This window comes from Gossypium raimondii, chromosome 12 (genome assembly GCF_025698545.1).
Source record: "Gossypium raimondii isolate GPD5lz chromosome 12, ASM2569854v1, whole genome shotgun sequence".
In the NCBI taxonomy this organism is placed as follows: domain Eukaryota; kingdom Viridiplantae; phylum Streptophyta; class Magnoliopsida; order Malvales; family Malvaceae; genus Gossypium; species Gossypium raimondii.
Genome location: NC_068576.1, coordinates 23,340,134 through 23,366,795, shown reverse-complemented (window position 1 = coordinate 23,366,795; position 26,662 = coordinate 23,340,134). Strand labels below are relative to the sequence as shown.

Here is a 26,662-nt window from a genome sequence, read left to right as displayed (position 1 = left end):
CCATGTAGTCTGACTATCTCTGAAATATACAACTCGGCCAACTTGTCACGTGAATAATCCATACGAACTGGGATAAAATGAGCTGTCTTCGTTAGCTTATCAATCACAACCCATACTACATCTTTCTTTCTCGGTGTCAACGGCAACCCTGTCACAAAATCCATGGTAACTCAGTCCCATTTCCACTTAGGAACTAACATAGGCTGCAATAAACCTTTCAGCCTTTACCTGCTGATAGATCAAGCATCTAGAAATAAATTCTAAAATATCTCTTTTCATTCCTGCCCACCAATACATTTTCTTCAAATCATTATACATCTTTGTACTACCTGGGTGAATAGACAAAGAACTGCTATGTGCTTCCTATAAGATCTTCTGAATAAGCTCATCAATCTTCGGTACATATATCCAATTTCTGAACATCAAATAACCATAATAACTGATCTGAAAATCAGACTCAACTTCTAACTCGCACTGAGCTCTTTTAGCTTGCAACTCACTGTCCTCTTTCTGAGATTTACAGATTTCTTCAAGAAACATCGGTTTACCTCTCAACTCAACTAAAATAGAATCGTCATTTGATAAAGCCAAACTAGTATTCAAAGCTCTCAATGTAAATAAATACTTTCTACTCAAGGCATCAGCAACAACGTTTGCCTTACCCGGGTGATAATAGATCACTAGCTCATAATATTTAATCAACTCTAGCCATCTTCTTTTCCTCAAGTTCATATCTTTCTGAGTCATCAAGTATCTCAAACTTTTATGGTCAGTGAATATTTGGAACTTCTCACCGTACAAGTGATGTCTCCAGATCTTCAACACAAATACAATGGCAGCTAGCTCTAAATCATGTGTCAGGTAGTTTTTCTCATTTGACTTTAACTGTCTGGAAGCATCTGCTATTACTTTACCTTCCTGCATAAGTACACAACCCAATACATTCAAGGATGCATCACTGTAAATCAGAAATTCTTTACCCGGTTCTGGCTATACTAAAACAGGAGCTTCAGTCAACAACGTCTTTAACTTGTCAAAACTCTGCTGACAATTCTCATTCCATTCAAACTTGACATCTTTTTGCAACAACCTCGTCAACAGGGTAGCTATCATGAAAAATCCCTCTACAAATCGTCTGTAATAACCAACTAATCCAAGAAAACTTCTAACCTCTGACACATTTCTAGGTGGTTTCCACTCAATAATTAATGAAATTTTACTCGAATCAACTTTAATACCTCACCTGAGACAATGTGTCTAAGGAATCCGACTTCTTGAAACCAGAACTCGCTTTTGCTAAACTTGGCATACAACTGATTATCTCTCAAAATCTGTAAAACTGTTCTCAAATGTTCGGCATGTTTAATCTCATTAGGAGAATAAATCAGAATATCACCAACAAACTTGTCTAAGTACGATCGAAAGATTCGGTTCATTAAATCCATGAATATGGAAGAGCATTATTCAAGCCAAATGGCATCACAAGAAACTCATGTGACCATACCAAGTTCGGAGAGCAGTCTTCTAAACATCTGACTCTTTAACCCGCAACTGATAGTAACCAGATCTCAGATATATCTTGGAGAACATAGTGGCTCCCTTCAATTGGTCAAACAAATCATAAATTCTAGGCAGTGGATATTTATTTTTTATTGTTACGTTGTTAAGCTACCGATAATATATACACAACCTCATCGAACCGTCTTTCTTTTTCACAAAAAGCACTGGTGCGCCCCACGAAGAACAACTAGTCCTTACAAAACCTTTATCAGTTAATTCCTACAACTGAGCTTTTAATTTTTTCAATTCCAACGAGGCCATTCTATAAGAAGCAATAGAAATGGGAGTGGTACCTGGAACCAACTCAATACCTAACTCAACTTCTCTAATAGGAGGCAAACCTGGCAATTCTTCCAGAAACACGTCAAAAAATTCACAAACTACTGCCATTGATTCAATTTTCTACTCTGGATCTTTAATATTCAATACAAAATCAAGATAAGCTTCATACCTTTTTCTCAAACATTTTTTAGCAAACATAACAGAAGCAACAGAACTATCTGACTCATCTGAATTAACTCGGATAATATCACCATTTTTGTATTTCAACTTAATGTATTTCTTTCCGCAATTTACTATCACATCATGGGCAGTTAACCAATCCATACCAAGAATCACATCAAACTCATCAAATGACAATAGCATGAGATTGGCCAGAAAACAGTGACCTTTCATCATCAAAGGGCAATTTTTACACACTTTGTCTACTAACACATGCTGACCTAATGGATTCAATACTTTAATCACAAATTCGGTAGATTCTATAAGCATGTTCTTACTAGGCATCAATCTCATGCAAACATAGGTACTATCCACACTTGCGACTGTAATAGTCTGAGCTCTTGAACCCACAAATCTTCTACCTCTGTTTCGGCTAGGATACCCGGCTAAAAAATTCAATCTAATAGAGAACTCTCTAGGCCTCTTGGATGTAGACTGAAATGATCTGCTCCTGTGCCTTTTCTTCGTGTCTTGAATCTCAATTTTCAGCTTTACCCTTTTCTTTTTCTTTTAACAACTCCTCTGCCTTACAGGCTCTTTCAACTAGAACAACAAACTCTTTTATCTCTAGAACGCCAACTGACAGTCAGATATCATCATTGAGCCCATCCTCAAATCTTTTGCACATGGTAGCCTCTGTAGACACACACTCTCAAGCATAATTATTGAGTCTGACAAATTCATGTTCATACTCGGTTACAGTCATCTTACCCAGCTTTAACTTAAGAAACTCTTTTCTTTTCTGGTCAATAAACCTCTGATCGATATACTTTTTACGGAACTCCTCTTTAAAGAAATCCCAAGTAACTCTCTCACTCGGTACAACTGACACAAGAGTCTTCCACCAATGATAGGCCGAATCTCTAAGGAGTGAGACAACAGACTTCATGCATTCCTCAGGTGTACAGGATAACTCATCAAAGACTCTGATAGTATTCTCAAGCCAAAATTTTGCTCTCTCTGCATCATCATCTTTAGTAGCCCGAAACTCTTCAGCCCCTTGTTTTCTGATCTTCTCAATTGGTAGCCTTTCTCCTATAAATGTACTTGTGACTGGGGGAGCTACATGGGGGATCGGAGAATCATGAGGGGGTGGAGGTCTAACAGCCAGATTCGTACGAACAAACTCGGCAAACCATTCATTCATAGCTTGGAAGAAGGCTTTTCGAGCCCCTCCTCCCTGACTAACTGTAACGGGCCTTCGACTACTATATAGTGGCACCGTCCCTTTTGTAGGAGAAGGCGTATTACTCTCTACATCATCTACACCAGCTCATTCGGGATCCATAACTATAAAAGAAAAACATTTTAAAATCGTCAAGAGTCGTCACACTATCAAAATACAAGTATGGCATGTATAGCTAGACTCTTATTCATACTGAATATTCCAATAACAAACTAAACTCTCGCTCTGATACCAATAAATGTAACACCCCTTACTCGAGACCATTACCGGAGTCTAGCATGAGGTGTTACCTAACTTAAATTATTAGTTCGTAGCATAAAAATTTGCTTTTAAAATTAATTCGCTCATGTTAAATCAATATGTCCCTAAAGAGGCCTTTGAGACCCTAAAACATGCAACGGAAATGGTTCGGGTCCAAACCGAAAGCATTAAAAACTTTTCGAATACTTAAACAAATCAAAATAATTTATTTCACTATTCATAATAAAATTGTCCACTTGCGCGACAGTCACTAATTTAATTATAAATCGAGTTACGAAACTAGAAATTTAGATCTGTAAATTTTCTCTGAAACTAGACTCATATATCTTATTATAATAAAATTTTTAGAATTTTTTGGTTTAGCTAATTAGTATAGTTTATTCTTTAAATTTCCCCTGTTTCCCTATTCGACAGCTCCGACCCCTCTTTACTAAAAATTAATTATCTAATTGAACAGAATTCAGATAAGGTTTCTGTTTGTTTCTCTTAAAAATAAACTCACTAAGGAATCTAGAAATATAAATTATGACTCATAATTCTTTCTGTACAATTTTTAATGATTTCCTAAATTCAGAATATGGGACTTCAAAAACCATTCTAACCCTATCTCACTAAATTTCAAATATTACAAAATATAAAATTCCTTTGCCTACATCGTCTCTTCCATGTGAAAATAGAGTCGATAAGCTTTAAATCTATATCTCATTCTCTCTTTAAATTCATTTGTACTAGTTTTGGTCTTTTTTCAAAATCACCTCAATGCTGCTGTCCAAAAACTATTCCATTGCAAATTTTTACTCTTTTATAATTTCTTTGTATTAACTATCATTTAGGCATACATAACACCAAAACATGTTCTTAAATAGTCATTTAAATAGCTAATCATTATTTATTATTTACATACTATTCATTAGCCATATCATAAGGACACACACAAAATGACTAAGTCCCTATACATGTTATAACTTAAAACGTTTCGAATCACAAAATACCGAGTTAGTCTGTTGATAGTGTGAAACGATCTCCGACTTCCTTATGATCCCTGAATTGGCTTGGCGTTACTATAAAAAGAAGGAAAATAAAGGAAGTAAGCATAAGGCTTAGTAATTTTACAAGCAAATAAATAACAACATTTATCATAAATAATTATACTCATAAATTATCATAAAGTATCATGATCTTTACTTTCTTCTTTACTTACTCTTTTACTTATTTACTTACTTGCTTACTTAAATAATTCATGATTATAACTTACTCCTCCCTCGCTGAAATTTCTTTCTCAACTGATAACTGAGATATTATTAACCCTTATAACTCACCTGAATCTATTTATCATGTTTTTACCTGAACTTTCATGTAACATAGTCTATTTACTAGCCCGTTGAACCACTTGGAATAGTAGAGATTCTCGGGTCTCCTGTCTGATACTAACATGCCAAATCCATGTCCCAGACATGGTCTTACATGGGATCTCATTCCCCTAATGTCATAACATTTGTATCCGATACATTCTTAATATTTCAACGAGACTTTCTTACACTGATTCTCTATCATCTCATACTTGAGGCAACATTAAATAATTTCATGAAATAAGTACATAATTGCTAAAAAATAACAACATTAATAATAATTATTGAAATATTACTTTTATTTACCGTAAACTTACCTCGATACAAGATACGATCAAATCTAACAACTTAGTCCTCAACCATTTTGTTTCCCCGGTCTAACTTCAGATTTCGTTCCTCCTGGTCTATAATAGCAAATTTAGCTTATTTAATACTCACATTCATCAAAACAGTCCTTGACTCGAACATTGGCAAAATTATGATTTTGCCCCTAAACTTTTGTATATATTAACACTTTTGTCGCCAAGCTCAGAAATTAAACTTCATCCCTTATTCTTATTTTTTATGACATGCTGAACATCTTTCCCTTCTATGGAAACATCAAATTCCCACTCTAACATTTACTTATGAACATTAGGTATTTTTACCGATTATGTCGTTTTACTCGTTTTCACTTAAAATCGCCGAGCAAAAGTTGTTTAACATAATTTCAAACTTCATATTCTGCCATAAAACATCAAAATAAACACATTTCACCTATGGGTATTTTTCCAAATATGAACCCTAACATGAATTAATGGTAGAATAAGCTAAACCGAGCTACGAGGACTCTAAAGACGTAAAGAAACATTAAAAACGGGGCTTGGATGCACTTACTATAAGCTTGAGAAAGTAGGGAAACCCTAGCTATGGTGTCCCTTGAAGTTTTGGCCCTATGTAAGAAGATGAGCACATTTTGCCATCTTTTTCCCTTTTAATTATTTTTATTACCAAATGACTAAAATGCCCTTCCTTAAAACTTTAGTTATTTTTATTTATGCATGTCCATTTTTATCCATGAAAATCTACTGGTCTAATTACCATGTAAGGACCTCAACTTCAATTATGCACTTCTATTAAACCCTTTATCATCTAAAGCTCATATTTACCCACTTTTGCAATTAAACCCTAATATGCAATTCAAACATGCAATCGCTGAAATTTCTTATCGGTATTCAAACACATGCATCCAATCAATCGGTAAATCATAAAAATTAATCATAATAAAATTTTCTATCTCATATTTGTTGTTTTGCAACCACTGTTTCGTTTAGACCTTATTTCGGGATGTTACAAAATTACATAAGTTATAACAATTTAGGAAAATATGTAATTAATGAAAAGTTAAGGGTCATAGGAATTAAATGGAATGTGAAATATATATGAGATTAGTGCATTGTATTTAATTATTATATAGATCAAAACTTGGATAAAAAAGACTAATCGGGGAGAAGGAAAAATAGTAGATTAGTCCCTGCATGTTGTTTGAAATAAATAGTAGGTAACTTCCTAGTCTTTCAATATGTCAATGAATTTCTACTTGTATTTTTACATTATATTTCTTTAATTAAATGTTTATAGTTAACTAATGACTAATTGCACATACATGCCCTTGTTTGTACTTTGGTACCCCTGATTACAGATACGTGCCTCTGATTGTAGTTCGGTGCCCCCGAATGCACTTTCGTGCCAGTATTTATACTCCGGTAACTCTAAATCAAATAATATATGAATTGTATTTTATTATTTTTAGATTAAAAGATATATTATGTCCTTACTAAGCTCTGTAAGCTTACCAGTTCTTGTGGATTATTTTGTAGCTCATCGTTGCTGACTTTGGAGGGATCATTCAACCAGCTCACACTATCCATCTAAGTTGGTAGTTTTTGTATCTCCTAGGGTAGTGGCAAGTATAAACTAATATAGAAGAATCTGTGGTTGAAATGTATAGGGTTTTTATAGTGGGGTTTGATGAATATGTAAAAGATAATTTGTTATGTTTGTGTCTTGATGTTTAAGTATGGTTGGTGGACTTATAATGTGTGATATGTAAGTCTTTTTGGTCACTTTTAGTAATTGATGTGTATGTCCCTTTGTTATGATGATGTTGGCTTAGAAATGGTCAATCTGTGGTATGTTTTAGTAAGTGGTTGAATTATGTTATGATGCTTGAAATGAGGAAATGTTGATTAGTTTTGGCATGTTATGTTTGGCTGTTAATTGTGGTTCCTTTGAATGGCATATTGGTTAGTTGAATTAGGATCTTGAAATGGCATTTTGATGTGTGCTTGAGTGATGTTTAGGTCATTTTTAAAGTGTTCTTAAATGGGCTGAAAGTTTATGCATGGTTTGGTTTGAGTTGGCTTGATTTTAGGTAAAATTTAGACTTATACGGCCTGAGACACGGGTGTGTGATTCAGCCATGTGAGGTGCAAGGCTTGGCGACACGTTTGTGTGTCATCTGATAGTTTCTTAGGGTACAAGTCGGTGAGTTACACAACCTAGGACGTAGCTTGACACTAGGGCGTGTGGGGCTATTAAGAGAGTTACACGGCTTGGCACACAGATGTGTGACACGACCGTGTGACCTTACTCAGAGAGTTACATGGGTGAGGACACAGCCGTGTGTCCCTATTTTGAAAGTCACACCACTGTGTGGCCCCTATTTTCAAATTTTGTGACTCTTTCCTAATCTTTCCAAATTTTGTGACTTTTCCTAATCACATAATCCATCGGTTATATTAGTAGATTTTGAAGATTTTGAGTCATGGTAATAATGGCATGTATAGGTGTCTTTGTTGGTGAAATTAGCCATTATGTGTGGCTTGTAAAAATGTTATTTTGGTTGATGAAATAGTTAATATGATATCATGTATATATGGTACTTTAAATGGTTGTTATCTTGGTATCTAGGTACCAAAGTGATGGTAGTGAAATGGTGATTATAATGGTATGATATGAAATGATGGTTGGTATGGAATGAGATAGTACATAAAGTTGTTAATGACTAGTTTTGGTAGTCTTGAATGTGTTTGGCAATTGGTAAATTTATTAAGGTAGATGATAGATGTGGAAATGGTCATAATGGTATTTGTTGTGCATGAGAATAGTATGTGAACATTACGGTAAATGTAGTATTTAAGTTGTTCAATTAGTTGATTGAATTATGGATAAATTTAGTAAGAGTTTTAATCAAGTTTGATTGTTGAGATTGAGGTGTCATTTTGGCATATTGGTTGAATGGTTAGTTACTATGATGATTTAGCTTGTATATGTATATGTTAGGTGTGTTTTGAATGCATGAATATAGGTACATTTGATTTGTGTTAGTGGCAAAACTTTGGGTGAGAAAAATGGCTTGGAAATGGCCTATTTTTCATCCACATGGCCAAAGACACGGGCATGTGTCTGAGCTGTGTGTGACACACGACCATGCAACACGGGCGTGTGTCTCTTGTAGCCTACAAATGGTTGCAAGTCAGGCAGTGACACGGCTTGGCACACGGACGTGTGGCTTGGCTGTGTGACCCAAGTTAGAGAGTTACACGGGCACAAACACGGGCTGGGACACCACCATGTCTCCTTACTTTGAATGCCCACACGGCTTGAGACACGGGCATGTATCTTAGTCGTGTGAGTCAAACGACCTGGCCACACGGTCGTGTGAACCCTGCAGTTTCAAAATTGCATCTTTTTTCAAAAAATCCTTTATGTTTCTGATTTAGTCCCAACTTGTTTCTAATATGTTTTTAAGGTATCGAGGGCTCGTATAACGGACTATATGCTTGAGTTTGAATAATATTGCTATGTTTTATGCTATGTTTTGTATATGTTGAATAAATGTTCGTTGTATGTTGTTAACTTCTGGTAATGCTCCGTAGCCCTAATCCGGCGACGGATACAGGCTAGGGGTGTTAAAACGGGTAATAGATCAATGATTCGATCTATACTCATAAAACTCCTAAGAATAAATCACAAATAAAATAAAGAATAAAAAATAAATTAGTAGTGTTAGAAATTAAATAAAATAAATAAATAAAAACCAAATTGTAAAAATAATTTCACAAAGAAAGATTACGGCCATAGTCCCCGGCAACAGTGCCAAAAACTTGTAATGGGGTTTATGCATCTCTACGTAGTCGTTCAAGTAATAAGTAAGTAAAGATGAGTTATTGTCTCCACAAGGACTGTATAAGTTTAACCAATTTAATTGCAAAATTATAATTAACAATTTGGTGTAAAAACTCAATAAATAGTGATGTTTAAATTTAATTGAATGCAAACAGTGATCCCTAATGCAATTTCATCTAGATGCAATTTAACTAAATGTATGAATGAAGGCTTTAGCAACTAAAACAATCAACATTTTTGGGCTAGGATAAATGTATTAATTAATTCAATTTATTTTTATCATGCTTAAGGTTGTTCAGAATTACTTCCATGGCAACTCGATCTCTTATGGGTTTGGAAACCAAATTAAGTCCTCTTGAATCTTTTCCTTAGTGAAATATACATGTTACTGATCATATTAGACTAAGGGTTTCTCAGAATTCATGCAAGGTCACAGGGACATTTACATTCGCAATAGTTTAATTACATAAACCTAAAAACCATGTAAGATAATAGAGCTAACTAAATATATTATGAACCTCAACTTAGTCGGGTTTAATGACCTAAATTGAGCATTTCACTTTTTAATTGTCGTCATCTCGTTAGGATCGCTCAGCTAATCTGAGTACACCCAATCACGTATGAATGATATATATCATGATATTAATTGAAAACATAATCGACTGAGGCACAAAACATGTTAACATGAATTAAATAAATCTTATTACATTAATATAATCATCCTAGCATATAGGAATTAAAACTTCATAGTTCATGTCAAAAACATAAAAATCAAAGAAAATATAGTTAAAATAGATAACAAGAGGAAAGAGTAAACTCTATTCAGTTTAGCAGCCTTTTGGATCTATTCTAACTGATTCAATTCAGCAGTCTTTCAGATCTATTTTGACTGATGTGCTCTTCTATTCTGCTCGACACTTCTTTTGCTAAGGAGTTCCTAAGGTGGTAGCCGGCTAAGGAGTGCTTTTGACAAAGATTTTGAGGCTAAATAATGGAAGAGGGATGAACAACTAAGCAAAGGAAAAAGGAAAAAAGAATTGAGATGAAAACTAGTGTGAGTGAGAGAGGAATGTTAAAGGCTGAGGGATGATCTTAGGAGTGAGGGATGGCAAGGTATATATAGATGAAGGTAAGGGTTTGAGTTTACTAAAAAAAAGTTTAAATTTCCTTCCTTCCCTCTCTCATGTGGCTGGCCATGCTTCAAGGAACAAGGGATGATCAAGTCTTCTCAATTTGAATTTCAAATTCAAGTTAAAAATAGTTGTAGAGTATACAATTTCAACAAAGAAGTTGTTGGGCTGAATTCTGATTATTTTCCAACTGTAAGGACCTTCAATTAATTATCCCAAAATATATTTTGGGTAGCCACCTTTAAGTGTCAAATTTAGACTCTTAGTTCCCCTTGTTCGACGGTTCTTCGGTCCAAAACTTAGTAAACATGTCCATCGTTCATCACCTTCTTTATTGGGTCAAGTAGTCAACCTCATGCCCCAAATTACATCGTCTTGTCGTCCACATGGATAACTTGTACTTGTCCCTATTTTTTTTATTTAAATCATGTCTCCAATGAACCTCCTACATAATGAAAAATACATACATTAATAACTTAACATGAATTAATATAAAATATGCATGAAAATCATGTAATTAAGCATAATTTTACAAACTTTCTAAATTCATGTCTAAAATTACTAATTAAGTAAAATTCACTTATTTCAATAATAATTACTTGAGATAAACACATTTATTAAGTAAAAAGGTGGTACAATATATAGAAAACCCCTATATAATTTTGAGTTTATGGCGACCTAGTCAACACTTAACCTTTATCATCCTTGTTGTATGTGTACCAAAAAATCAGCCTAAAAAGAGGAAAAAGATCATGGGAACATAAGATAATGGGTCTACCCTGAAGGAGGAGATACAAAACCCAAAAAATAAAAACTGAAAATAGGGGGTAAACAGTTGGAGAGTCATTTTTTGTAGGAGAAATCCCTTAAACAAAAATAGAGGGTACACGGTTGGAGAGTCATTTTTGGAAGGAGAAATCCCTTAGAAGAAAATAGAGGGTAGCGGTTGCTACAAGGATGGAGATGCAAAGGGGAAGACGAAGGCAGTTCCTCCTAGTCAACGAAAGACATTTCATAACCGGAGTTTTGGGATGGACTAGCGAAAGCTATCTTCCTGAGTTCTACCTTTGATTCTTTATTTTTTTTCTGTAATCTAATTTAAGAAAACGATGTTGATTACTATTTTGAATCTGGATTCTATTCACCAAACCATGAGCTAAATCTCATAGGGTTGGGATTACCTGATGAAACTTGTATTTTCATTATTAGCCACGACTTAGATTAGTTTTAATTTATTGTTTCATTCAATGGTATTCATGAATAGCGTGCTTGTAATCTCTAGACATAGGTGAATATGCAGCATGTTTATAAAATTAATCTAATTCTGACAAGGTTGGGTTCGTTAGATCGAAATTGAATGATACGAGCGAATACTAGAAAGAATACTCGTAGCAGACTCTAGACATAGAGCAGCGGTTTGTATAGAAAGGAGAAGAATAGTAGTAGGAAATAAACTCAAAGCCTATAGACAAATAGTGCCCTAGGTAAGGTAACTCAAGGCCTAGCTCTCGAAAGAAGCAGACCACAGTAGAACTATTCTGAGCAGTAGAATAAGATTGAACTTACCGAGGCATTATCAGTTAATGAGGGTAGATTCTTGGTAATCCCAGCCTTACAATTCAACTTCGTAGATCCTTTAACCTTTGTTGTAGCATCTCTATTTTCACATCTTTAGTTGTCACTTATTTACATATTATTCACGTAATCATTCTTGTAATTTCCATTTCATCTTACTCTTGTCTTGCCATAGAATTTTCATTATTTGTTAGAATTCACATATTACACACATTAGTATTCCTTAATTATTTCTGCATTCGTATTATTATTTTTTCCATAGCATTAAACACAGTCTTTTATAATAACTTGACCAATTTATAACTAACCGGTCCATGTGGAGACAATCACACTTATCACATTATTACTTGATCCGACATGTACACTTGCACAATTCGCTTAGCATATTCACACGCGACAGGTGCACGAGTTTTGTTTGTGAAGAAGGATAGTACAATGTAGATGTGTAATGACTATAGGCAGTTGAACAAGTTTATTATTCAGAATAAGGATCCTTTCCCTCGAATTGATGACTTGTTTGATTAGTTCCGAGGTGCAACGGTGTTTTCTAATATTGATCTTAGATCTGGGTATTATTAGTCGAAGGTAAAGGAGTCTTATGTGTTGAAAACTACCTTTAGGACTCGATATGGGCATTATGAGTTTTTAGTCATGCCATTCGATTTAACTAATGCCCCTACTGCATTCACGGATTTGATGAATCGAGTATTCCATCCGTACTTGAATCAGTTTATGGTTATCTTTATAGATGATATTTTAGTGTATTCTCGTTCTAAGGATGATCACAACGAGCATTTAAGGTCGTTTTGCAGAATCTGTGAGATAAGTAGACAACGAGCATTTAAGGGTCGTTTTGCAGAATCTGTGAGATAAGTAGTTGCATGTGAAGTTAAGTAAGTGTGAATTTTGATTTAAGGAAGTGACGTTTTTGGGCCATGTTGTGTCGACAGAAGGGATTTGAGTAGATCCAAAGAAGATTGAGGCGATCTTAGAGTAGAAATCGCCTAAGAGTGTTACTGAAGTTAGGAGTTTCTTGGGTTTGGCTGGCTATTATCGTAGGTTCGTTGAATGGTTTTCCCTTATTGTTGCACCCTTAACGAAACTACTTCAGAAAGTTGTGGTTTTTGAATGGATTGATGAAAGGCAAAAGAGTTTTGAACAACTTCAGGCAGTTTTGACTAAAGCACCTGTGTTGGATCAACCAGAGTTTAGAAAATATTTTGTGGTTTATAATGATGCTTAGTATTTGGGTCTTGGTTGTGTGTTGATCCAAGAAGGAAAAGTTGTAGCTTATGCTTCGAGACAGTTGAAGACACATGAGTGCAATTATCATACCCATGATTTGGATTTAGTTGCTATGGTATTTGCACTTAAGGTTTGGCATCATTATTTGTATGGAGAGAAATGTGTCATTTATACGGATCATAAGAGTCTTAAGTATTTTCTCACCCAAAAGGAGTTGAATTTGAGGGAGAAGCGTTGGATTAAACTTTTAAAAGATTATGATTGTATGATAGAGTACCATCCTGACAAGGCAAATGTAGTCACTGACGCTTTGAGTAGAAAGTCGATGATGGAAATGAGAGCTAAGTTTGCACGCTTGAGTTTAGCTAGTGATGGTAGATTGTTGGCTGAACTTCAAGTGAGGCCAACTTTGTCACAGCAAGTTAAGGAGAAATAGTCATTAGATGGAAAGTTGTTAAAGAGGATTCGACAGGTTCAATAAGGTGTTAAGGGAGATTTTGATATTGACAGTGATGGTATATTGAATTTTCGTGGGAGGTTCTGTGTGCCGCAAGATGTATGTTTGAGGCAAGCAATTCTTATCACGGTGCATAATAGCCCTTACACTATGTAACTCGATAGTGGTAAAATGTATCATGACCTTAGAGAGGTTTTTATTGGTGGCATGGTTTGAAACGTGATGTCATGGATTTTGTGGCTTGATGTTTAGTTTGTCAAAAGGTGAAAGCTCAACATGAATTTCCTTCAATGTTGTTACAACCGATTGCGGTTCCTAAATGGAAGTGGGAAAGGATAGCTATGAACTTTGTTTCGGGTTTGTCGTTAACTCCGACGAAGAAGGATTTAGTATGGGTTATAATTGATCAGTTTTCAAAGGGTGTGCATTTCTTGGCAATGCGTATCAATTATTCTTTGCAGAAGTTGGCGGAATTGTACATTACTGAGATTGTTCGTCTTCATGGAGTTCCAGATTCTATTATTTTAGATAGGGATTTGCGGTTTACTTCGAGGTTTTGAAAGAGTTTGCAAGAGGATTTGGGGTCAAAACTTTGTTTCAGTACGGCTTTCGTCCTTAAATTGATGGGCAATCCGAGAGGATAATACAAGTTTTAGAGGATATGTCATGAAGATGTGTGATTAGGTTCAGTGGCAATTGGGAACGATATTTTCCCTTAGCAGAGTTCACTTACAACAATAGTTTTCAAGCGAGTATTCCTATGGCACCATTTGAGGCGTTGTACGGAAAGAAGTGTAGAACTCCTTTGTGTTGGACAGAATTGGATGAAAAGCGAGTTGTTGGACCGGATTTAGTTCATGAGACTAATGAAAATGTGAAGTTGATTTGTGATCATTTGAAAGCAGCGCCTGATAAGTAGAAATCTTATGTAGATTTGAGACATCGAGATATTGAGTTTCAAGTTGACGATAAGGTGTTCTTGAAGGTTTCACCGTGGAAGAAAGTTTTGAGATTTGGAAGGAAAGGTAAACTAAGCCCAAGATATGTTGGACCTTATGTAGTTATTGAGAGGATCGGTTCAGTAGCTTATCATCTCAAGTTGTCACCGGAACTTGAGCGAATTCATGATGTTTTACATGTGTTGATGTTGCAGAAGTATCATTCAGATCCGTCGCATACTATGCTAATAGAGGAGATTGAAGTTCAAACTGATCTTACTTATGAGGAAAAACCATTTGAGATTTTAGCTCGTGAAGAGAAAGTTTACATAATAAAAGGGTTCTGTTGGTTAAGGTTTCTAGCAAAATCACAAAACAAAAGAGGCTTCTTGGGAAGCCGAAGATGCAATGAGTGGTAATATCCTTATTTTTTTAGCTCGGGTAAATTACTTGGATGAAATTTTTTTAGGGGGAGAATTGTAACACCCCCAAAATAGGGCCTAGGAGTTTTAGGGTTATTTTAGGATTTTAGCCTTAGAGTTTTCAAAATTTTTTGACATGGTATATCGGAAATGTTTTCAACTATGGTTTTTAGGAAATCAAATCAATTTTTCAAAAAGTGTTTTAGAAACCTATAATTTTAGAAAAGGGACTGATTTGCAACAAGGTCAAAGTTGAAAGTGTTTATGTTGCAATTAGACCAAATTTTAAAATTCAACCTAATATCACCCTCCCATATATAGTTTCACAATATAATTTTCCTTTAAGCTTTGTTTTGTTGTCCCTTGTTCCCCAAGCTCTTCTCTTTCAATTTCACAATATACTTTTCCTTTAAGCTTTGTTTTGTTGTCCATTGCTCCCCAAGCTCTTCTCTTTCAATTTTGTTTTGCAAACCTAAATTTATTTTGATTCCTATCATTCCCCAAGTCTTAAACTTTCCTAAATCTCAAGAAAAACATAGAAGTTTTTGGGGTTTTATAACTAAATGAACAAAATAACATAAAAAAAGACTTCAGAAAACTAATTTATAAACTTTATCAAATCTAGCTATGGCTGATTAGTTCGCTTTGGTGGACATAACTAATTCCTATTTTTGGGTTTCTATTCAATCAATTAGTCATTAACCTAGCAGGATCTCTCGATCTTCCACTAAACTAATAAGTCAACAAGAACTATTTATCTCTCAATGTAACACCCATAACCCGTCGTCTCTGTTAGCGAATTAGAGTCACGGAGTGTTACTGAGCAAAACATGACACTTAACTTCATTCCACAACAGTTAAACCAATAAAATTACTAACAAATCAATTCATAACATAAATACACTTATGGGCCTTAAATTGAGATTACGAGGCCCTAAAAATAGTTTAAAGACAATTCGAGATTAAATCAAAACAAATCAGAAAGTTTAAAAAAAACTTGAAAATTTGCAAAACAGGGGTCACACGGTCGTGTGACTCACTATGGCTGTATGGACCAGCTTGCACTAAAAACACATAATACACATGACCATGTGGGGTGACCATGTGTGGCACACTGTTGTGTGACAGCCCGTGTCCCAGCCTGTGTGCATCATTTTCAACCTTTAAAGCAAGCAAAGTCATGCATATTTCCTTGCACAATAAGACATGCCATACCTAGATCATTTCCATGGTTGAAAAACACATTCTAACCACCAAATACATGTCAAATTTCATTCATTTCATGTTTAACCAATATGTCATTCAAAGGCACCACAATAAAAGATAATTCATTCAACTATTGTTGTTAAGAAAACACATTGCATTAACCATATACTCATGGTTAAATCATCAATCACATTGGCCAAACATAAACATACCCAAAATTTTACCAAAATACTAATTAAGCTTTACATCTATAGACTCATCTCATACTTCAATTGACACAAAACATAACCATAATTTTTATGACCTATATATATACCAAAATCCTATTTACATCCCACTTATAACTGGACCAAAGTGAACAGATAGTTACCGGTCAAGTTGAAGGATAGTGTGATCTCCAAAGCCAATCCAATCAATAGCTTGTATCCGATGATCTACGAGGAAGAAAAACGAAAACGAGGTAAGCTTAAGTAAAGCTTAGTAAGTTCGAAATAAACTTTAACTTTAACTTACTGTAAATGATATTTTTTAAACAATTTTTACAAGATAACCCAATATCATATTCATGAGTTCTTTAATTACCTAAACACAACACAAGTCCCATGAAGTTATTGAGTTCATATTTGAAATATATAACTTTATCATATTATCAAACATATACCGAAAAACACATTTGATACACAACCAACCATCACATATTCATTTAACATTTAACATCTTTATTTCATGTACTCATTTAAAATGTCCCTTTTCCCATATTTATATTCATATAAATATTTTATATATACACTTCATAAAACTGTTTAATATATATATCCATATAAGCATTTCATATAGCCATTTCATCTAAATATTTAATCTTACCATTTCATCTACACATTTAACTCATAATCATTCTTTATATCACATTTTGTAACACCCTATACCCGACCCGGTCGCTGAGCCCGAATAGAGGATGCCACACCACTGTCTCATGTCACACACAATACAAATGAACTCATTATTAAGGGTACATCTTCCATTTTAACATTCGTACAGGTTTTAAGTCAAGCATACTCTTTAATCATTAGTACATGCTAAATGTACATCAAATGGTAAACATGCATAGGTCCATTTAGCAAAATTTCCAAAACAAGTACATAGGTATTGATACTGGAACATGTGTATTGATACTGGAACATGGGTATCGATATTTACCGTACACAATATCAATATCGTCTGAAAAATCGGTAGCAAATTAGCATTATGTTTCTCGGTTAAAATCAAAATTGAAGAAAATATCAGTATGTTTCAAAAATATCGGTAAAAATTACCCCGAGCATCGATACTCGTGATATGGTATCGGTCCATATTATGATTCTAACTTCCTGCACATTTCAAAAACATAGAGGTTTCATTTTTAACACACGAATATTGATACCTATACCCCAGACCTAAAAAATACAACACATATAAACCTACCGACCATTCCAACACAAAATCTATTCAACATGCATCCATTACTATATCGAATAAATATTAAATCATCCATAATAATAGTTTCAAACATCAAAATTAGGTCCAAGTAATAATCAACATAATACGAAACAAATCTGATAATCCTAAGAACAAATAGTCTATGGAATCATCCAAAAACATCATGACAAATACCAATAAAAGTCTACCACATTGCCTTGTTCCTAAAACATAAAAAACTAACAATAGTACCTATGAAAACTATAAATGGACTTGCTTGGATCACCCCTCAGAACCACACCGCTCACCTCGGCACACTACTAATCTGTATTGGTTTAAGAAGGGAGTGGGTGAGCTTAACAAGCTTAGTGAATGCATAGAACAATTTCCATGCAAATAGTTCATCAAGCATTAGTGAAACATTTAAGTAGCATAATTATAGCAACCTCAACTTAGTTGACATATTTTACTTTTCATGCATAATTAATAGTTTATTTACAGAGTCAATACATGCATATTCAAGCATACATCCCAGTACACGCAATTATATTTGTAGGTAATTTGGAACTTGAGATATGAAACATAAAATTAGGCTCTATCACCACTCATTGGATACACAGATCTCCAACACACCACATAGACTCGTAGAGTCAAATATGTCCCAAAAGTGAAGCATAAAGCTAACACTCTCCAACACACCAAACATGTCCTGTTGAATGGAGCTTCGCTCACATTCCCTTATCTCTCCAAACATGTCCCATGGCCTCAACACCCAAATCATATAACATATAAGTGAGTATTCACAATCCAATGACATGCCAACTCTATTCAACATTCTCAAGAATCACAAGGCCAAAATAATTGTTATTAACAAACACATTTTACTTACCATTCAAAGCACTTATTCATTACAAATATCACATTATAAGACAACATTATCACTTTTATCTAGCGTGTATAACATACTTACGTTTACACTTTCTCAATGGTATTCATGAATACATGCCATATAATATAGCATCCCATCTCGATTCACAATTTCACAATTAACAAGCACACATTAACTTAAGAGTACGAGAAAGCTTTGTAATAGCCTCGTTTTAAGTGGTTTCAGAAACGGTGGTTTCAAAACCCTATTTTTTGATGATTGAGTCCATAAATAATATTTATTAATATTTATGAGTCAATTATAGTATTATATCAAATTCTAGTCTGATAAATTTGTTAATTCTAAAATTAGTCAAGGTACAAGTGAATCGACTTTAAAGTCAGTAGGTTTCGAAAAGGAAGTATTGGGATCTTGTTTCGTAAATTGAGTCCAAAAATATTTTTTATCAAATATTTACGGAGTTATTATATAGGTGAATTAGATTTTGGATAAGTAATTTCATCGATCTAGTGATTAATTAAGGTACAAGGACTAGTGTGTAAGAAAAAACCCTGTAAAAGTTAATTGTTATGCATTTTAGTTACTTAAAGACTAAAAGCATATTTAAGAGACCTAAAATGGAAATTATGCCATGTTTTGTGATTGTGGACGGTTTGGTGTGAAAATTATTAGAATAATAATAAAATTTTATATTTTATAATAATAAAATAAATATTAGGTAAGTAAAAGATAGGAAAAGATGTCATTCTCTTTTTCATTTCTCTTTTCCATCAGCCAAAAACAAATAGATTAGGGAAGAAGCCATTGTTGAATGCTCCAACTTTCTTCTTTTGCTTGGTAAGCCAAATGATAATACTAGAAAGAACATATGTTTTCTCCCTACTTATTGGTTAATTTGTACCCATTTAGTTATCTTTAGCACATATTTTAGCATTTTTAGTTTAGTAAATTGCATTTTATAACTCAATGGATCTTAGAGGAATTTTGTCATGTTTTGGTACCAATGTCACTGCATGAGTATTTTCGGATTGAGCCCAGAATTATCGTCGTACCTGACAGCTGTCTGAATAATAACAAAAAAGTGTGAGCTGTCTAGTTTGGTACAACCAACTTGTACATACAGAGGCAGCATGATTTTGATGAAAGGACACCTGTGCTATTTGGATAACTATTAATATTGTCGTGAAAAGGAGAGATAAGTAGGATTATATTCTTCAAACTATCTTTTGAAGCTTTTCGGCTATGGTGACTTAAGTCTCCTACAGGTGAACTGACGTGAAAGGGATGCAGATCAGCTCTTGACGAGGAGCTCTGAGTGCGACACAAGAAGGAGTTGAGAGATCAAGTCAAGATTTTCTAGGAATAGTACTTTCCACTTGTTTCTTGTATATTTATTTTCTAACCGGTGCTGATTACTTTCTATTTCACATTTGTACGGAAGTATACATGATTTCTGGGTTAAATGTTATTTTATTCAATCTTGCTTCTATTGTTTAATCTTTGGGTTTGAATGTTTTTAGCATGGAAGTGTTATTGCGCTTACTGACACTGGAAAGTGCAGCGACAGTTCAAACTAACAAGCATGACAACGGAAGTAGCTTGAGGATTAGAGGAATTTAATCCACTTGTTCTTAATAGTGTTCCATTGCCATCATCGGAAGTTGTGCCTAATGTGCATGTTTAAGTCTTAGATTAAATATAGACTTTAAGCTTAATAAGATATTCATTGCAGTTTAACGCATTGATAATCACCTATCCTTTTATACCTTGTGAACACTTAGTATAATGTTGAATATTCATGTTGTTAGTATAATGTTGAATATTCATGTTGGGGATCCCAGTTTATCATTATCATATTTTATCTTATTATTTTCAAGTTATTTCTTTGACAACTACTCTCACAATTTATCTTGTTTCTATCTATTTCTTGCACTGACATTGATAAACAAAAGACAACCATCCTCGTGCGATCGATATCCACCATATTCATATCTGTCTACTATACTTGCATTGACAATGTATGTAACACCCCTTACCTGAGACCGTTGCCGGAGTCGAGCATGAGGCGTTACTTGACTTAACTTAAAATTTCGGGGCATAAAAATTTACTTTTAAAAGTTATTTCACTGTTCATAATAAGGCTGTCCACCTGCGCAGTACTCACTAAATTAATTATAAATTGAGCTAAAAAACATGAAATTTAGATCCGTAAATTTTCTTTGAAACTATACTCATAAATATTTTTACCATAAATTTTTCATAATTTTGTTATTAGCCAATTAGTACAGTTTATTAGTTAAAGTCTCCCCTATTTCACTAACCGAATGTCCTGACCTCGTGTCACTAAAATTCAATCATCTCATTTTACAGACTTTATATGGTGTTCTCACTTGTTTCTAAAGAAACTAGACTCAATAAGGAATCTAGGAATATAAATTAAAACTCATAAATATTTTTTTACAATTTTTAATGATTTTTCAAAGTCAGAACAGGGGATTCCAAAAACCACTTTGACCTTGTCTAACTAAAATGCAAATATCTCATAATACATAATTCCTTTGTCAACACTGCTATTTTTCTATGAAAATATACTCAATAAGATTTAATTATATATCTCATTCACTCTCTAATTCATTTTCCACTATTCTTGGTGATTTTTCAAAATCACGTCACTATTGCTGTCTCAAAACTGATTCACTACCAATTTTTACTTTTTCATGATTTCTATGCATAATTTATCACCTAGACATTTATAACAACAAACACCTTCGTACTTAGCCATTTTAGTAACTATTCATCATCAAATATTTACATATCATCTTTTGGTCACATCTTAAGAATATACAATCGAAATGACCAAGTCCCTATACATGTCATAGCTCAAAACATTTATCGTCTTAAAATACCGAGTTGTGATGGTTGATAGTGTGAACGCTATCAGACGTCTTCAAGATCCCGACTATGCTTGATAATACTATATGAAAGAAAAAGAAATAAAAGAAGTAAGCATAAAACTTAGTAAGTTTACAAGTAAATAAATGACATCATTTAACATAAATAATGATTTGCAAGTATCATGTTCTTAAGTTTTCTCTTTACTTACTCTCATTTACTTGTTTACTTACTTACCTAATTAGATAACTTAAGATTACAACTTACTCTTCTCTTGCTAAAATATTGGTTCTCACTGATAACATAATATATATTCTTAAATCTTATAACTCACCTTAAGTTGCTAATTATGCTTTTACCTGAACTTTCATGGAACATAATCTGTTTTCTATCCCGTTGAGCCACATTGGAATAATAAGGATACTTGGGTCTCATATCTGATAATAACATGCCAAAGCCATGTCCCAGACATGGTCTTACATGGGATGTTTCTTGTACTACCAATGCCATATCCCAGATATGGTCTTACATGGGAGTTCTCATATTGGTGCCCATGCCATGTCCTAGACATGGTGGGACCTCTCATCTCGATGGCAACGCCATGTCCCAGACATGGTCTTACATGGGACCTCTCATCTCGGTGCCAATGCCATGTCCCAGACATGGTCTTACATGGGACCTCTCATAATCTCAATGATGTCAATGCCATGTCCCATACATGGTCTTACATGGGATCTCTTTACCCAAATGTCATGACATTTGTATCCAATACACCCCTAATGTTTCAACGGGGCTTTTATCACTGATTCTCTATCATCTCATACTTAAGTCAACATTAAATAATTTCATGAAATAAATACATAGTTTTTGGAAAATAGCAGTATTAATAATAATTATTGAAATATCGCATTTATTTACCGTAAACTTACCTCGGTACAAAATATGATCAAATCTAGCCCTTTAGTCCTCAACGTTTTTCTTTCTCCGGTCTAACTCTGAATTTTGTTCTTCTTGATCTATAATAGAAAATTTAGCTTATTTAATACTCACATTCATCAAAACAGTCCTTAACTCGAACTTTGACAAAATTACTTTTTTACCCCTAAACTTTTGCATATTTACACTTTTATCCCAAAGCTCGGAAATTAAACTTCATCCCTTATTCTTATGTTTTATGACATGTTGAACATTTTTCCCTTCTATGGCAACATCAAATTCCCACTCTAACACTTACGTATGAACATTAGGTATTTTTATTGATTATGTCGTTTTACTGGTTTTCACTTAAAATCACTTAGAAAAAGTTGTTTAACATAATTTATAGCTTCATATTCTACCATAAAACATCAAAATAAACATATTTCACCTATGGGTATTTTTCCAAATATGAACCCTAGGTTAAATTATTGCTATAATAAGCTAAATTAAGCTACCAGGATTCCAAAAACGTAAAGAACATTAAAAACGGGGCTTGGAATCACTTACTATGAGCTTGAGAAAGTAAAGAAACCTAGCTATGACTTCCTTCAAGTTTTTGCAGCAAGCAAGGATGATGAACACAATTTTACATATTTTTCCCTTTTAATTCTATTTATTTACTAAATGAGTAAAATGCCCTTACTTAAAAAAATCCTATTTCACTTATCTCATGTCCATTTTTTTTCCATCACTAACTAATGGTCTAATTACCATATAAGGACCCCTAATTTATATTTCCATAACAATTAAATACCTTTAACATATAAAACTCAACTTTTGGACTTTTTATAATTTAGTCCTTTTGACTAAATTGAGTGCCCAAACGTCAAAATTTTTGAACGAAATTTTCATGAAATCTTTTCGTGAAATTGTAGGCCATAAAAATATAGTAAAAATAAATTTTTCCTCATCGAATTTGTGCTCCCGAAACCACTGTTCCGACTAGGCCCTAAATCGGGATGTTAAACAACCGATCAAGTTTTGGCGTTGTTACCGGGGATGGCATTTGTTTGATGTTTATTTTTGTTTGTTTTTATTTCATTATATTTAGTTATTACTAACTTGTTTTCTTTTTGTCGCTATTTTCACATTTTATTTTAGGAGTTGTATGACACGAAGAAATCCGGAGTTTATTGCTGATTTTGATCCAGAAATTGAAAGAACCATTAGAAGACTTCGAGAACAAATGAATATGGCTTTACCAAGAAACTATGAAGTCATACCCCCGATACGAAACCAAAACACTAATGACCCACCGTTGCCACAAGACGCCCAAATACAAAATAGGACTATACGAGATTTTGTAGTACCTGTCTTGGATGACTTACAATCAGGAGTTGTTAGGCCAGCAATCCAAGTTGGAAATTTTGAACTCAAGCCAGTAATGTTTCAAATGCTGAATTTGAATGGGCAATATGCTGGATTGCCACATGAAGATGCACGGGAAGATCTTAAATCATTTTTATTGATTTGTGTTTCCTTTAGTCAACAAGGTGTTCCTGATGATGCTTTGAAGATGCAATTATTCCTTGCAGGAAAGAGCTCGTACTTGGTTCCTTGGGCTACTTGCTAGATCAATTACTTCTTGGAATGCACTAGCAACATAGTTTGTTTTGTGATTTAACTCGCTGGCAATGAATGCTCATCTCTGAAATGATATTACAACTTATCATCAGTTGGACGATGAGAATCTTCACACCACATGGGAACGTTATAAATCTTTGCTTTGATGTTGTCCTATGCACAGCATTCAATAGGAAACACAAATTGAGATTTTTTATAATGGGCTGAATTCACACACGAGGAATCTTGTTGATGCATTAGCCAATGGTCCTTCGCTGGATTGTACTTATAATGATGCTATTGGAATTCTTGAATGAATTGCTCAGAATGATTACCAATATCCTATCTTTAAAGTTGCACAAGTAAAGCTACTCTGGGAGTTATTGAATTGGACACAATATCTGCACTTAGTGCTCAATTTTCTTCTCTTGTAAATATGATAAAAAAAATGAAGGGACTAGTAACGTTGCACCTATACAAGTCGCTCAACAAGTTGATGTTCCTACTTTTTGTTGTGAGATTTGCAGTGACAACAACAACTATGAAGATTATCCACAACATGTAGAGAATGCCTTTTATGTCAGTAACATCTGCAGCGATTCTTATGGCACCTTTTATAATAATTCTGCATGCAATCAACAGTCTTGGCGAAATCAAAATGCTGGACAAAATGCTGTGACATTTCGATATGGGAATATATCTACTCAAGGAAATTATATTTCAAGACAAGGGCATTACAATCAACAACAGCATAACTACGATCAACACCCTCAAATGCATCGACAACAAAGTCAAATGCATCCATACCAGAATCAAATGCAACCACAACACTCTTCAATGCCGAATCTGCATATTCAAGAACATCGACGACAATAGTACATACAAGCTTCTAATCCTGACCTATTAGTAGCTCTTGAGGCTTTAATATGGGAACATATGACTTGTACAGAAGCTATTGTAGAAGGGAATTCATCTTCTATTCAGGCATTGGAGGCACAATTAGGACAACTTGCTTTGAATCTAAATACTCGACCACCGGGCACACTACCTAGTGACATGGAAAATCCCAGTCTGAGAGGGAAAGAATGTTGAAAGGCTATCACTCTTAGGAGTTGTAATCAAACTGGCGAGCCAACTACAGACTCTACTGCAGCATCTTAAGATACTGGTGAAGTGATCCCTGGTGAGAAGGTTGAATCTGAAGAGCTTGTCAATGTACCAGACAAGGAAGTTCCACAAATTATCACTCATATGCCTAATGTCTGACCCTCAAAATTGTCGACGCAATCAAAGGTGTCTGCACAATCAAATGTATCTCCACCTTTACCTTTTCCACAAAGATTCAAGGGGAATGAACAGGACAAGCAGTACCAATAGTTTCTGAACACTCTGAAGCAACTTCAGGTCAATATCTCTTGTGCAAATTCTGAATTATGAGAAATTTATGACAGAGCTCTTGTCCAAGAAGAAGAAGCTCAGTGATATGGAAACTATTGCACTCACAAAGGGCTGTAGTGCTATTTTGACAAATAAATTTCCCCCCAAAATGAAAGATCCTGGGAGCTTTACTAAAGATCCTGGGAGCTTTACTATCTCATGTTCAATTGGCAACCATTATTTGGGCAAGACTTTATGCCACTTGGGAGCTAGCATCAACCTAATGCCACTATCTACTTTCAGAAAGTTGGGAATTGGTCACATGAAACCTACTGCAGTGACATTGCAACTAGCTGATCGATCATTGGCTCAATCTGAAGGGTAAATAAAGATATCTTAGTTCGTGTGGATAAATTTGTTTTTCCAACTGATTTTATCATACTTGACTATGAGGCAGACAAGGAGGTTCCCATAATCTTGGGATGACTATTTTTAGCCACCGGACAAACTCTTATTGATGTTTACAAAGGTAAACTGACCATGCGACTTAATGATGAGCACGTTAACATTATTATTTTTGAATCTATTTAATGCAAGGACAAAGAAGAACGCCATATTGTCAATGTGCTAGATGATCTAATCGAGGAAGAATTTAATTACCAAAGCACAATACTTTCTAAGGAGTTTATAGTGACATTTGATGATCAATTCTTAGATAATTGTGACAACTTGAAGGTAAGAATATTGAACTCAGGCATGGATGGCAAATCGAATCCTTAGACTTAGCCAACAGAACAACTCCAATTTTCAAGCCATGTATCGACAAAGCTCCTACTCTGGAATTGAACCATTACCTACTCATCTTAAATACATCTTTCTTGGTGATAACAATACTCTCCCAGTTATTGTCTCCGCAACACTAGGTGTAACTTAAGAAGAGAAATTGGTCCATATTCTTAAGCAACATAAATAAGCTATTGCTTGGAGTATTGCTGATATTCGAGGCATTAGTCTATCTTTTTGCATGCACAAGATCAAGTTGGAAGATGAAGGGAAGCAATCGATTGAGCAACAAAGAAGGTTAAACGAGAACATGAAGGAAGTTGTTAAGAAAGAAATTATAAAATGGCTTGATGTTAGAATTATTTACCCTATTTTTTATAGCAATTGGGTAAGTCCAGTGCAATACATTCCAAAAAAGAGTTGCACCACAGTGGTTAGCAATCACAAAGACGAATTAATTCTTACACGCATTCCTACGGGATGACTAGTCTGTATGGATTATCATAAACTTAATGCTGCCACAAGGAAGGACCATTTCGCACTTCCTTTCATTGACCAAATGTTGGACAGGCTTGCTGGAAAAGCCTATTATTGCTTCTTAAACAACTATTCTGGGTACAATCAAATTGCTATTGCATTGGAGGATCAAGAGAAAATAACTTTTACCTATCCTTTTGGTACTTTTCCTTTCCATCGAATGCCTTTCAATCTTTGCAACGCACCAG

At 34.4% G+C, this 26,662-nt stretch overlaps 1 protein-coding gene across 1 annotated transcript in view; it reads left to right on the top strand.

The window, feature by feature from the left end:
- The window catches only part of LOC128035477 (uncharacterized), a 32,275-nt gene extending 8,488 nt beyond the window's left edge, over nucleotides 1–23,787 (top strand). The window contains exons 3-7 of the mRNA XM_052625222.1: nucleotides 13,250–13,374; nucleotides 13,698–13,987; nucleotides 14,119–14,308; nucleotides 14,420–14,787; nucleotides 23,316–23,787. Of these exons, the coding sequence (XP_052481182.1) occupies nucleotides 13,250–13,374; nucleotides 13,698–13,987; nucleotides 14,119–14,308; nucleotides 14,420–14,787; nucleotides 23,316–23,787 (1,445 nt within the window). The remainder of the gene's footprint in view (nucleotides 1–13,249; nucleotides 13,375–13,697; nucleotides 13,988–14,118; nucleotides 14,309–14,419; nucleotides 14,788–23,315) is intronic.
- The last annotated feature ends 2,875 nt before the right edge of the window (nucleotides 23,788–26,662 follow it).